The following is a 15,802-nucleotide window of genomic DNA, read 5'->3' as shown; positions in this document are numbered from 1 at the left end:
ATATATGTTATATCGAGATATAGATCTATATATATCTCTGTATATTATACGTATATAGATATCATATATATATCATATATATTGTTAGATATCATGACATATGATATCTAATGATATATATGATATATATGATATATATCATATAGATAATATTGATTATATGATATACAATTAGATATATGATATATATGATATATATCATGCTATCTATATATCATATATATAATATACATTTTTAATATAATAAATTTTATGTTTTCTATTCTATCCAGCAGAAACTAATCTTAACTTAATATATTCTTCCACTGAATTGAGAACCCTATGAAGCCCAAGGCTTCCTTTCCTCAGAATTATGTGTTCAACTTATAGTACACTCTATATGAGATTAGGTAAGATTTATTGAATTGTTGCTCTTTGCATGAGATTTTCATCAGAGAGAAGTATCTACAGCTCTTGAGATAATTTTCCACAGTTTTAGTTTCTATCATTTTTTATACTGATCTGTAAATTGTTTTAAACTATTATTAATCAGTATTTCATAAACTTATTTCTGTGTTAGATCATATGGGTCTAATTCTTTTAATTAGCATGTATATGTGGCAGGTAAGTAAAGCTACATGGTAATGCCAAATAGGTAATATTCTTTACAGGGTGTTGGAATGATATTCATTGTCTCACTCCAAAAATGAAGGTTAACCTTGAACTAAATAAAGTTTCTTTTAATTTTTAAATTATATTTTACTTGAATAAATTTGTTGTGTGTAACATTTCTAGTGTGGTGATCATAATAGAAGAAGGCAGTTATCTCATAAGAAGGCAGTTATCTCATAAGTATTATGATGTCAAACATTCTATATCTTGTAATTTCAGTCTCAACCCTGGCAGCTACTCAAGTAGAACACTGTTTTGCATTCACATCCACTTGAGCCAACATGAGATCTCCACTTTGCCTCTACCAGTTTTGGGGACTGTTTTTTCACTGCTGTGGTGGTAAGTTACAGCTAATTGGGATTTTTTTTCTCTTCTTGTTTGTCTTAATACTGGGAAAATATTTTTGATACTTCTCCGCCATCTTCGATTTTCCTTAATCTTTTTAAATATCTTCTGTTTTTCTCCGTGATGTTTACCTCATTTGCTACTACTTATGCTTCTCTTTCACCTCATCTTACATTTTGCCACTTTTATTTACCTTTCTCATTATTCTCTATATTCTCTTATTTCCCATCTTCAACAAACAAAGGTAAGATGACAAATCTCATTAATCATACAGAAAGATGTTTTTTTTCCATGTTATATTTACTTCTTCCCCTCCTTATCTTCCCTTTTAGTACCCAATTCTCAAAAGCAGTGGTTAAGCTCATTGACCCCAACGTTTGCCCCATTGACAGCATCCAGAAACAACCCATGGCTAGTGTCCATGGCTGAAACCTGCCAGGGTGTTATTCTGAATCGGTGGTGGGTCCTCTCCACAGCTAGCTGTCTGAGTAAACTGTAAGTACAGTTAGAGTCACAATAAGAGATAATAGTTATATATACATTTTATATTTTTTCCAAAATTAATTTTATTTGCATTGGATACTGATGCATTCAAGAGACTTTGTCTTTGAAAAATAATATATTAACATGAAGTTTGGAGTTCTAAAAGTCAAATTCTATTCAATGTGTAGTGTAGAGCATCATTTTACAGGCATGTAAATAGAAATTTGTTGGATTATATTGTTAACTAAGTACAAACTTTCCATTAAAATTTCAGCTTAAATGGAAGTAAAATGAAATGGTTTTTCTCAGTCTAACTTCATTATTCTGTACTTCACTTTTCTATTCCTTTAGGAAACATTTGCACTCTGACATTTCAGGGATCACTGACCAAGAAGATTTCTTAATTGGCAAAAAAATATGCCTGCACCCCAGTTTTGATCCACAAGTTGGAATGAATCCAGTCAAAGGAGTTATAGGAGTGGTCCTTCTGCAGTACCCTGTTAGAGGGAAAAAAATACCACTTTATCAGACTCACAACATCTTCTGGAAGAGCTGTAATAACTGCCAGTACAGACACTGCAGGGTGTACCAATATCAGAGTAAGCCACAAGAGTCATGTTCTGCCATATCATAAATGTAGCTCATATAATGATATAGAAAAGCAAAGCAAAATAATGTAAAAATAAAATAGGAAGTTAAAGAATCTTGTAAATAATTAAATCCATACTATTCCACTTTATATGGAGTAAAAAAGGTAAAGTAATGATATCACAGGTTATAATATTCTGTGTTACATCATGTAAGAAGGATTTAAGTACAGCTAAAAAATCCAAGAAAATATGAGATAAATTTGTATGAGATAAGATGGAAGGAAAGGAGAAGTCAGAATATCTTGGTAATTTTGTATTAGAAGATTGGAAGCTATACCAACCTAGTAATAGATCATAATAATATAATAACCCATATCTCATAGTCCTTTCTATCTCTATTCCCTCAGAGCACAATAACTTTGGAACCAGTATCAAAACGCTGTCAGTTAAACTGCTGGACCTCTCATTTTGCCACCATCAACACATCCACCTGACCAAAAGTAACAATTTATGCATCTGGAGCCAGCCACAAGAAGACTGCAGGGTACTTACTTTATAAGGGCAAAGTTACCATTGGGGGGAGACATAAAAACATATGTAAAATATAAAATGAATACAAGTTCACTTATGCAAGGTGAATACGTTCTGGCGATCTGCTGAACAACCTAGTGTATACAGTTAACAATCTTACACTGTACACTTAAACATTTAAGAGGGTTAGATAACGTGTTGGATGTTATTCCTTTAATGAAAAAGAAAGTTTTTTTGCTTTCACATGCAACCCACTGTTAATGTTCATGTGATTATATATAATCATATATACATATGTATATTATGTCAGAAAAGATTCAGAGATATATTTATGTTTAAGATTACAAATAAAACAGGAATACTTTCATCAGTAAAATTTCTTTATAAAACTTGTTTATTATAAAACTTGTTTAAATATATCCAAAGCAATGGGAAGAACAGGTTATCCTTGGATTGAGTTGGGTTGTTAGAATTCAGTTTTATAAATACACACTGAGTACTTAAAAGTTTTCAGTTAGAGATAAAATTATTATTTCTCCATCTTGAAGATGCAAAAATATTTAACAGAATTAGTGATGAGGAGTACCCACTACCACTACCAACATAAATCTACATATATATATTAGAAAAGTGAATCAATTTTATTACCTAAAATATACAGCTTTTAACAACAACAAAAGCAAGACACAGGCAAAGAACAAGAAAATTTGAGTACTTCTATAAAAAACAACAATAAATAGAAACTGGCTCTGAGTAGAGCCAGATGCATTTAGCAGAAAAATATCTCAAAGCAGGCATTATTAATGTGTTCAAAGAATTAAAAGAAATATGTTGAAATGTTTAAAGAAATCATAGTAGCAATGAACAAAATATTCAGAATTTCTTTTAAAGCATAAAATTGTATAGATCAATATTTATACTATTGATTTTGAATTGTTGGTTTCATATAATATATAAACATTGCCATTATATTATAAACATGAAAGGTTTAAAGACCAGTCTGATCTTTTTTCCTAAAGTTCTACCTAGGAGATCATATATTGCATTTTAGAAAGAGTAATATTTAGTTTGTAACAGATAAAATTTAAGAAGTCACTAATAGCTACAAAGAAATTTGAAATGAAAAAAATAAGATAGGCAAAATTAAAAACATTTTTGAAATTTACAAATAAGGAAATGTTAGAATCCGTGCTGGAAAAGGGATACGAAATGATATCAAATTCTTCTTAACAAACATATTGCCAAAACTTTCTCACACCCAAAAAAACAAAGAAAAAAAACAGTGTTGAAATCAATATTTGGTAAACTTGAAATTAAGGGAGACCATGTAACTGCAGCATGTTAGATTACAGATTGATAGAGTACAGAGAGAAAACAGCCCTGGTCCCAGTTCTTAGAAGATCTCAGCCTGGGCCAGGTCACCAGAATTTATGATTTAATAGGAGAGAATAGTGCAACATATTGGTAAAATATAATTTTGTTAATGTTCTTATTGAAGTCTTTATTGTGAACAGTGGAGATGACAATTATATCTACATTTGGATAGCTGAAGGGGATTTTTTTTAAAGATTTTATTTATTTATTTGACAGAGAGAAATCACAAGTAGATGGAGAGACAGGCAGAGAGAGAGAGAGAGAGGGAAGCAGACTCCCCGCTGAGCAGAGAGCCCAATGCGGGCCTGGATCCCAGGACCCTGAGATCATGACCTGAGCCGAAGGCAGCGGCTTAACCCACTGAGCCACCCAGGCACCCTGAAGGGGATTTTTTAAATTTTGAGAGGAAAGTAGCTCTTTGCCATAGAGATAAGATGTGCAAATGTAACGACCATTTAATACACAGAAAATATTTGAGTGGCAAAATTTGTAGGGGGAACATGGTTAGAAAAATATTTAAAAAGTGAGAAAAGAAAACCTTTTGGACCATATTATGAAATAATGGTGCATGGAATTGATGTTGAAGCCCTTAAAGTCACAGAAAAACTTTAATGCCAAAAATGTGGATTTCAGAAAAATCAAGCATTTTCTGTTTTGGAAAGTAGTATGAAACACAGCCTTTAAAAAATCAAGTAAGTCAGATTTACTTAGGAATCTAACCAACCAAGTCTAGTAACCTACCTTTATACTCTTCACAGTTATTTTCTCAAAATAGTCTAGCATGAACTGCAAAAACTGTAAGAGATCATTCATTCATTAAACATTGATTGCCTAAACATGATTTGGTACTATTTAAGATTTAACATTAAAAAAAACATAATTATCTTTATCCTCATGAAGCTTATTTCCAAGTTATGGGAATGAAATAAAAAAGTAAAACTTTAAGGGTATAAAACAAATTTAAAAAAATATTTTATTTATTTGAAACAGAGAGATATCACAAGCAGGCAGAGAATCAGGCAGAAAAAGAGGGAGAAGCAGGCTCCCTGCCAAGCAGAGAGCACAATGCAGGCTCGATCCCAGAACCATGGGATCACAACCTGAGCTGAAGGCAGAGGCCCAACCCACGGAGCCACCCAGGCAACCCTAAAACATACTTTTAAGAAAATAATTGGTGATACCAAAATGATGAAAATGTGCTATCCAAAGTAGGAGGAACACAGAATGTCTTTAAAAATGTTCTATTTGAACAAAACCTTAAAGCCCTTTAGAGATCAGTCCAAGTAAATCCCATGAAGGAAGGCAATTCCAGGCAGAAGGAGACTACTTTGGAAAAATTTCTGTGAAGAATGAAGCAAATATGATGGTATTAAAATGAACAAAGGAAAAATGTTGAACTGAGTAAAAATGCCTTTGGCTTTTACTCTGAATATCTGCCTGTCAGAAGGAGAATAAAGCAAGAAACAAGGTTGGGTGTGAGAGAATAGCAGCAGTGATGATGACTTGAAAATAAGAAATGACATCCTGAATCAGAGTAATGACAATGGAGGTGGTAAGAATGAACATAGTCATTACAAATGATTGTATAAGTTGTGCCCTGCCTAGAAATATTCGGCAAAGAGAATAAGTGATACAAAGGAAAATGCTAAATGTTGAATATGTAATTGCTATTTAGTGTTTTGGAGTTTTTTCTACATATCCTCTGTCATTTGTTTTTTCTCCTTTAATTTGAATTATAATTATGTGTGTGTAAATCATATTCTAGACCTTTGTGAAGTATGAACTAGGTAACATTTATTATTGTTCACCGTATCACATGGATATATGGTAAAAAATATATAAATTATATATATTTTAAAGTATTTATAGATAATACTATGTGTATAACATAAATGTTATTTATAACATACATATGTAGCCATATATTTTATAATTTATATATATATTTACATATAATTTGTTACATATATTTTAATATACACCTACTATATATGTTTATCTGCCTGTTTGTCTTATATAAATATGACTTATCTTTTTTCCTCATTCAGGTACAGCAGGGTAGTCCTGTTCTCTGCCTTTTTGGCAAACACTGGAAACTGGTAGGCTTGGTCAGTGAATCCTCAATGGCCTGTTATGACCCTGTTCTTGTCATCAAGACAGCTCCATATTTATCTTGGATGAACTGGCTTATCAAGACATCCCAGAAGACACTGGATCCTATTTTTTCTCTACTCTGCAGTTTTACTCCAGGGTTAGAACATGGTCCACTAGACAGGCTCAGCCTGAACAGGGAAACTGCCATTTTGACCTCCCCTGGATTCTCTCTACAGTCATGGAAGAGAACATTAGGCACTTTCCCACTGAACAGACAGCGCCGGAATCCTCCTCCCATATTTTTTCATTCAAATAATCAAGACTATTTTCCAGGCAGTAGAGAGTTACATCTTCAAACTAATCAGCTCTCCTCACCTAGCCACTTCCCAATGATACAATCTTGGACATCTCTTGTTACTAAACAGTGGGATCCTTCTGATATGTCGGAACCCTGGAATACCCCAACAGTTGATACTTCTGAAATTTTGGTTATTTCTGGAACACCAAAGCCTCCAACACCTGATAAATCTATACCCTGGGGCCTTCTTCAGAAAAATACAATGAACTATCAAAACCAAACTATTACCAATTCAGTAAATTCTTGGGTTAATCCTTTAGCTGGTAAAATTGGGCTTCATACACTGCCATTAGTTAATTCTGCTATATCCAGTGTTTTGTTTTCAAATGGCATAGATGGATCCCAACTTCTTTCTGGGGTTAATACCGTACAGTCTCAAGTTCAATCTAGTAGGTTTCCTTTTCATGGTCAACCTCTAGCTAGACCCTGGCTGGAAATTACCCCTGACATTGCACCTTGGAAACATATTGTACCTGATAAAACAGAAACAGTGATGCAAATCCAATCTACTGAAGAGAATGTTGGAAGCCAAATACACCATGTAGTTGATAGAGTTCACACTGCTTTTAAACCAGTAACTTACAACTTGAATGGATGGGTTCCTTTAACAGCTAATAAAAATGAATTCTGGACCCATTCCACACTAAATGCAGATGGATCTCTGTATCCTACAGTAACTCTTACCTTGGAACCTTGGTTCAAGTCAGTCTTGAATTTAGGTGGATCCCAAGAACTTATAGAAAAGACCAATGAATACTGGAGTCTTCCTGAATCTAAGTCAGCTCAATTATGGACTTCTTCAGCACTTAATATTCCTTTTACCTGGATTCCATCTTCAAGCAATAATATTAAATCTTGGGAAAAATATAAGACCAGTATTATCAAAGCATCAAGTCAAATGGATAGAATAAGTCCATTGATTGAACATGATGAGTCTATTGTTTTCAAACCCCAGATTCAAACTGCAGATACAACATGGTTTTTGATACCTACTATTACAAATGTAATTAAGCCTTTTGTTCAGCCTAAAGCTGTTACAATTAGACCCTTGACTAAATCTGAAACTGACATAGTCCAAACCTGGACCCAGCCAGAAACCCAAACAAGAAAACAACTGACTCAGCTGAAAGCAGATAAAATCAGACCATGGTTACAGACTAAAGCTGAAAAAATCAGATCCTGGATTCAGCCTAAGTTTCAAATATTCAGAGCTAGCGACCAGAATGAAAATGGTAAAGACAAATATTGGACCCCACCAGAAGCAGATATAATTAGATCCATGACCCAAACTGAAATTAAAACAGTCAGACTTGAGAACAAGCCTAAAGCTGGTATGGCCAGATCTTGGTTATGGACTAGGTCTAATCAAATGAGAACAAGTTCCCAGCCAGACTTTCAAACACTTTACCCTTGGACTCAGCTTGAAGTTGACATAATAGGACCATGGACTCAGTCTGAAGCTGGTAGCATCCAACCATGGATGAAACCTGAAGCATCAACATTGAAAATCTGGACACAATCTAAAGTTAATACAATTACACCCTGGACAAAGCCTGAAGATGATGCAGCTAGACTTTGGTTGCAAATACAAACCGATACAGTCAGAACATGGAGCCAACCTGAATCTCAAACAACCATTTCCTGGTCTGAGCTTGAAGCTGATAGAGTCAGATCTTGGTTTCAAACTCTAATGCATACATTAAAACCTTGGATTGAGACAGAATTTCAGACAACTCACTTCTGGACCCAACCTAAAGGTGACATAGCCGGGTTTTGGACTAAATCTGAGGCTAACAATGTCAGACATTGGTTCCAGACTCAAGTGGACACCGCCACAATATGGACAGAGTCAGTATCCCAAGCATCCCAGCCATGGATACAGTCCAAAACAGAAATAGTCCGGCCATGGAACCAGCCTGTGGCAGACAAGTTAAGAGCCTGGATACATCAGGACATTTATACTGTAAGGCCCTGGGATAAGCTTGAAGGTGATAAAATTAGATTCTGGACACAGTCTGAATCTGACACAAATCCTTGGATTCAGCCATATATAGGTATAATCAATTCTGGGACACAAAATGAAGGGGATACATCGACACCATGGGCATGGGTACAGGCTGAGACTCCAGAAGTTAATCCTTGGATACGGACTGAAACTGAAACAGTTATAGTCTCAACCCAAGGAGAAGCTCCAGCAATTAATCATAGGACAGAGGTTTTACCTGATACTACATGGGCAAAGACTGAATTTCCAGGACAAATGCTCTTGACATATCCTTTGTCTCATACAGCTACACAGTTGACTCAGCCTGAGCTGCCAGTGGCCAGTCTCTGGACACAACCTATAGATGATACAGTCACTCAGTGGAACCATAATGAACCTTCAGAAATAAATTCTTCAACAAAGACTATAGTTGATACAGCCATGAGGACACAGGCTGAATCTCCAGCAGTGAATCCCAGGATACAGTCTGAAAATGATACAGTCACATCATGGACCCCGGATGAATCCCTAGTCATAAATCCTTGGACAAACTCTGTAGGTGATACAGTCACACAGTGGGTCCAGAGTGAACCTCCAGAAGTACTTCCTTGGGTAAAAATTGCAGCTGATACACCATGGATGCAGGTGGAGTCCCCAGCACTAAACCCCTGGATGCAGTCTGAAAGTGATATAGTCACACCATGGGTACAGGTTGAATCCTCAGCACTAAACCCCTGGATGCAGTCTGAAAGTGATATAGTCAAGCCATGGATACAGGTTGAGTCCCCAGCAGTAAATCCTTGGGTACTGTCTGAAACTAACACTGTCCTACTATGGACTCAGGCTGAATCTCCAGCAGTCAATCCCTGGATAGATTCTATAGCTGGGACAGGCACTCAGTGGACCCAAACTGAATCTTTAGCAGTAAATTCTTGGACACAGCCTGTAGCTGATACAGTCGCAGTGTGGACTCAGGATGAGCCTCCATTATTACATTCCTGGAAAAAGTCTAAAACCCATACACTTATAACATGGACTCTGACAGAATCTTTAGCAGGAAATTTCTGGAGACCATATGAAACTGATAGTACCACATTGTGGACCAACAAGGGAAATCTAGAAATAAATCCTTGGGCACAATCTGAAACTGATGCAGTCACAGCTTGGACCCAGGCAGAAACTCCTGGAATAAATTCGTGGCCACAACCTATAGCTGAAATAATTTCATCATGGACTCTGGCTGATTCTCCAGCAGTAAATCCCTGGGCAGAGACTGTGTCTGATAGTGTTATACTGTCGACCCAGGTTGAATCTCCAGTAGTAAATCCATGGTCACAATCTATAGCTGATGTGGATACACTGCAGACCCTGACTGATTCCATAGCATTAAATCCCTGGACAGAGCCTGTAACCAATACTGTTATACAGTGGACCCAGAGTGAACCTCCAGCAGTAATTCAGTGGACAAAAACTGTATCCAGTACAGTCACATCATTTACTGGGGATGAATTTCCTGCATTAGAGACCTGGATAGACCCTTTGGCTGATATCACATTGTGGACCCAGACTGAAACTCTAGTAGTAAATCACTGGACAGAGACTATAGCTTCCACTCTCACATCATGGACCCAGACAAAATCACCAACAATAAATTCACTGACAGGGGTTGTAGCTGCCACAGTAATACCATGGAACCAGGCTGAATCTGTAGGAGTAAATCGCTGGATGGATGCTGTAGCTTTCACAGTATCACTGTTGACTCATGATCAGTCTCCATCAGTGAAAACCTGGACAGAGGCTGTAGCTTTCACAATCACACCACTAACTTATGCTGAATCTCTGGCAATAAAGTCTATGACAAAGGGAGTATCTGATGCAATCATACTGTGGAATCAAGCTGAATCACCTCTAGTATATCCTTGGACACAGTCTGAAACTGATGCAATCATACGGTGGACTCAGGGTGAATCTTTAAAAATAAATCCTTGGACAGAACCTGACACGATCACACCATGGACTCATGGTGAGTCCCTAGCAGTAAATCCTTGGACAGATGCTTCAGGTGACACCGTAACACGAATGAACCTAGTTGAATATCCTTCAGTACATCCCGGGACAACATTTGAAATGGGTAATGTCACATTCGGGACCCAGGCAAATTCTGAAATCATAAATCTCTTGACACAGACCATAGGGGTTGATATAGTCACACTGTGGACCCAGACTGAATCTCCTGCAGTGAATCCCTGGACACAGTCTGAAACTAACATAGTCACACCATGGACCCAGGCTGAATTTGCTACAGTAAATCTCTGGACCCAAGCCAAAACTAATCTAGTCACACTGAAGACCCATGGTAGATACCCAGCATTAAATCCCTGGGCAGATCCAGAAACTAACACATTTAGATCATGGTCTCAGGTTGAGTCTTCAAGAGTAAATCCATGGACACAGTCTGAAACTGACACAGTCACACCATGGACCCCGCCTGAATCTGCTACTATAAATCTCTGGACACAACCTGAAAATGTTATAGTCACACTGTTGTTCCAGGCTGAATCTCTTGCAATAAATCCCTGGACACAGCCTGAAAATAACTTAGTCACACCATGGACCCAGAATGAATTGCCAGAAGAAAACACCTGGACAGAGGCTTTTTCTGAAACATTCTTACCATGGACTATGGGATTTTTTCCAACCATAAATCCCTGGATAGATACTGTATCTGTTAAAGTCATACCAGGAACCAAATATCAATTTTCAGAAGTAAAACTTTGGACACTGGAGTTGTCCAGTACTTTGGACACTGAGATAGGTACAGTCAAAATGTGGACTCAGTCAGAATCTCCACCCTTAATTCCCTGGACAGAAGCTATAGCTTCCATAGTCCCATTGTGGACGCAGACTGAACATCTAGCTGTAAATCAAAATCCTAGAGCTGATAGAGTCACAAAATGGACACAGACTAAATCTCCATCAGTAAATACTTGGACTCAGGTTCAGTTTCCAGCCATAAATCCATGGTCACAGTCTGAATCACCAGAAGTAAATATCTTGACAGAGTACAAATCTCCAGCCCTAAACCCATCAGTTGAGGGGAGTATAGGTACATTGTGGACTCAGACTGAATCTCCATTAGTAAATCCTTGGATAGAGCCTGTGGCGTCCATAGTCATTCCATGGACACAAGCTGAATATCCAACAGTAAGTTCATTTACACAGACTGTAGCTGATACAATTATATTGTGGGCTCAAGCTGAATCTCTAGAATTAAATCCCTGGACAAAATCTATAGCAGATACAGTCACAGTGTGGGTCCTGGATGAATCTTCAAGAACAAAACCTTGGACACAGATGTTAGCTTCACCAGACAAAATTTGGACCCAAGCCAAAATAGTAAATCCATGGTCTACTTTTGGAATATTTCCACAATTCACCCAAATTCAATCTGTACTGGTTAAAACTGGAACACAATTTGAGAGTGACACAGTCATAGCATTAACTCAGGGTCAGGCTCTTGCTCTGAATCCCTGGACAGAGATTGTGACTTCCAGAGACATTCTATGGACACAAGCTGTACATCCAGCAGTAAATCCCTGGACAGAGTCTAGTGCATCCAGATTCATTCCATGGACGCAGGCTGTGCCTCCAGCAGTAAATCCCTGGACTGTCACTTCTACCCAAGCTGAACCTCCAGAAGTAAATCCCTGGACAGAGGTTGTCACTTTTAGAGTCACTCCATGGACCCAAGCTATACCTATAGCAATAAATATCTGGACAGAAGCTTTCACTTCTAGAATCATTCCATGGACGCAAGCTGTACCTCCAGCAGTAAATCCCTGGAAAGAAGCTATCACTTCCAGAGTCACTCCATGGAACGAAATTGTACCTCCATCAATCAATCCCTGGACAGAGGCCATCACTTCCAGAATCACTCCATGGACCCAAGTTGTACCTCCAGCAGTAAATCCCTGGACAGAGGCCATCACTTCCAGAATCACTCCATGGACCCAAGTTGTACCTCCAGCAGTAAGTCCCTGGACAGAAGCCATCACTTCCAGTGTCACTCCATGGACCCAAACTCTACCTCCAGCAGTCAATCCCTGGACAGAGGCCATCACTTCCAGAGTCACTCCATGGACCCAAGTTGTACCTCCAGCAGTAAATCTCTGGACAGAGGCCATCACTTCCAGAATCACTTCATGGACCCAAGCTGTACATCCAGCAAAATATACCTGGACAGAGGCTGGGGCATCCAGATTCATTCCATGGACCCAAGCTGTATCCCGAGCATTAAATCCCTGGATAGAGGCTATCACTTCCAGAGTTTCATCATGGACCCAAGCTGTAACTCCGGCAGTAAATCCCTGGACAGAGGCTGGTACATCTAGAGTCACATCATGGAACCAAGGTATGTTTCCAGTAATAAATCCGTGGACAGTGACGCTTGTTTCTACAGTCACACCATGGACCCAGGTTTCCTATCCACTAAATCCTTTGACAGAGACTAAAGCTTCTACAGTGAGAATATGGGCTCAGAATGAATATTCATTAATAAAAACCTGGACACATTCTGCTGTTTCCACAGTTACATCCTGGACTTGGGCTGAATATCAAGCAGTAAATTCTTATACACCAAGTATAGCTGATATGGTCATATTTTGGACAAGGCTTATATCTGAGTCTAAGGAATCCTGGATACTGCCTGAAGCTAGTATATTCAGTATTTCATTGCATCCTCAAAATGATACTACTCAATCCTTGATTCAAAGTGAAAATCAAACATCTTTTCTATCAACACATCCTGGAATTAATAATATCAATATATGGACTTTACTTGAATTTGAAACACAGGTATCATGGATAGTGCCTTTGTCTCAAGAAGCCAGACTCTCGCCCCTATCTGAAACTGATATTAGCATATATTGGTTTAAAACTGAAACAGAGAGAGTAAGAACCTGGGACCACTCAGAATTTCAAACAGTGAGTACTTTGACACAGTTTGAAATTGGTGGATTTGAGCCCTTGGCCAAACATGAAATTCCTGCAGTCATATCATGGGTTCCAACTAAAATTGGTGTATTCCCCCTCTGGAATAAGTCTGAAAGAGACAAAATAAGAACCTGGACCCTTTCTGGAGATGATGTCTTGCCATCATGGAGTCAGGTTGAAGCTAGTATATTCAGCCTCTGGAGCCAGTCTAAAAGTAATACAATCACACCCTGGATCCAGGCTGAGACTCAGTCAGTCAGTATCTGGACTGAAGGAAATTCAGGCACATTTTGGCACCTGAGTCAAAATAATGTAGTTAAGCCCTGGTCCCACCTTGAATCTGAAATGACATCTTCCAGGATTCAAAATGGTATAAATAGTTCTTGGACTCAGTATGAAACTAGTACTGTCAGATCTTGGACCAAGCTTGAAATTAGTACAGTGCAACCTTGGAATCAATTTGAAACTGTTACAATTAGATCATGGACCCAGACTGAAAATGTAGAAATATACCCCCTTACCCAGAAAGAAGCTGGTACAGTAATAAGACATTGGTTCCAGACTCAAATGGATTCAATAAAACCTCGGAACCAGTCTGAAACTAATATAATTAGATCATGGACTCAGACTGGAACTGAAACAATCCAAATTTGGACCCAGACAGAAAGGCAAGTAGTAAAACCTCCAACTTTATCTGAGATTGATACAATTACATCTTGGTTACAGACTCAGAGTGATACAAATAGACCCTGGATTAAATCTGACTCCTTGTCTGCCAACCCCTGGAGTCAGGCTGAAGTTGGTACAAATCACCCCTGGACTCAGCAGAGAGGTACTGTGAATCAACCCTGGACCTACTCTGAAATCCAGAAAGTCAGACCTTGGATGAAGCTAGAAGCTGATGCACTTAAATCTTGGTTCTACATGCAAATGAATAAAATCAGACCATGGACCAATTCCGAATCTCAGATCTTCAGCTCCAGGTTGCAGCCTGAAGTTGGTATGGTTCACCCTTGGATCCATCCTGAAACTCAAGCCATCAGATCCTGGGCCCAACCTGAAACTGGTATTAATGCATCCTTTGCTATTCATAAACATAACAAAATCAGAACTGGATCCAAAAGCATTATAAAGTTTATAGAATTATATCATTTGCTCCTTCTGAGGTTGAAGCCAGATGGAGCAACTCTCTCTCTCTTTTTTAATTAATTTATTTATTTTCAGAAAAACAGTATTCATTATTTTTCACCACACCCAATGCTCCCTGCAATCCATGCCCTCTATAATACCCACCACCTGGTACCCCAACCTCCCACCCCCCCGCCACTTCAAACCCCTCAGATTGTTTTTCAGAGTCCATAGTTGGAGCAACTCTCTTAACTAGCCATTTTGGTTCCTGGTCTAAACATGTACCTTTTTTACCAATAGAAGTAATTCCTTCCCCACATCAATATTTAATAGCTTTGTCAACTGAGATAGGTACAACAGAAAGGCAGTATCAAGTCAATTTTCTCCATTTGAGTGAGCTCACAAACATTCCCTTTCTTCCCTTTTCAAGTATTTGGCTTCCTGAAAGCCTTCATTACATGCAGTTTGTTAATAAATTACAAATTATCAAAACAAATGGAATCCCTCATGTAACATCTACTTCTCTTAGCCCCCTCTCTCCATCATTTCCCTTTCTTCTTCCTTGTTCTCTCCTACCACCATGTGCATTGTCCCATTTCTGTTTGGTCATTTCTTCTTGCACATTCCCTTTATTTTGCATTTTCCCTCCTTGCTTCATTCTTTCTCAAGCAGCCTTTTCTCAAACTGTTCTCCTGCCTTTAGCCTCCTCTCCTGATAGCTCTATCAAGGAACTGTCTTCCTTAAAATTTATAAAAAGACCATTCTTTCTCATACTTTTTCATATCTTCTTGCTGTTCCAGCCACACTTTTAACAAAAGAACCTCCTCTGATGACTGGATCTCAATCTGGAACCAAGTTAAAACAGCCTGAAGAAGATCCTCTCAAGTATTCGGAATTCAATGTTTCTTTGGCTGAATGTCGCCTAAGTGTGGTTTGGAAAGAGAGTACCCAGGCTTTCTGGCTCTTCAAGACAGCTGTTATTTCTCATGAAGCCACAGGCAAGTTAAGGGCATCTATTTGAGTTATAATCCTTGGGACCAAGATCTTTGTTGGAGCCTAAGACAAGAATTTCTGTATAGGTCAGGTCAGGTCTTGGACCTGGACCAGGATTTGGACAGGTCAAAATTCAAAGCAGTTTTTTGATCAGAGAATGGGGAATGGATAATAAAATCTTAACAGATGTCCACATACTGAGAGAAGACTAATTTTTGCTAGAATCAGTTTGTTTTATAAATATAGATCCTTTCAGAGCATAATATTGACATACTTCTA

At 38.0% G+C, this 15,802-nt stretch overlaps 1 protein-coding gene across 1 annotated transcript in view; it reads left to right on the top strand.

The window, feature by feature from the left end:
• The first annotated feature begins 932 nt into the window (after nt 1–932).
• LOC132008052 (uncharacterized) overlaps nt 933–15,802 on the top strand; it is a 79,398-nt gene continuing 64,528 nt past the window's right edge. The window contains exons 1-6 of the mRNA XM_059386451.1: nt 933–990; nt 1,329–1,491; nt 1,831–2,078; nt 2,477–2,613; nt 6,023–14,468; nt 15,331–15,528. Of these exons, the coding sequence (XP_059242434.1) occupies nt 933–990; nt 1,329–1,491; nt 1,831–2,078; nt 2,477–2,613; nt 6,023–14,468; nt 15,331–15,528 (9,250 nt within the window). The remainder of the gene's footprint in view (nt 991–1,328; nt 1,492–1,830; nt 2,079–2,476; nt 2,614–6,022; nt 14,469–15,330; nt 15,529–15,802) is intronic.

The sequence above is a fragment of the Mustela nigripes genome, unplaced genomic scaffold (genome assembly GCF_022355385.1).
Source record: "Mustela nigripes isolate SB6536 unplaced genomic scaffold, MUSNIG.SB6536 HiC_scaffold_20, whole genome shotgun sequence".
Taxonomy (NCBI): Eukaryota; Metazoa; Chordata; class Mammalia; order Carnivora; family Mustelidae; genus Mustela; species Mustela nigripes.
This window is presented reverse-complemented; position numbering and strand designations above follow the sequence as displayed.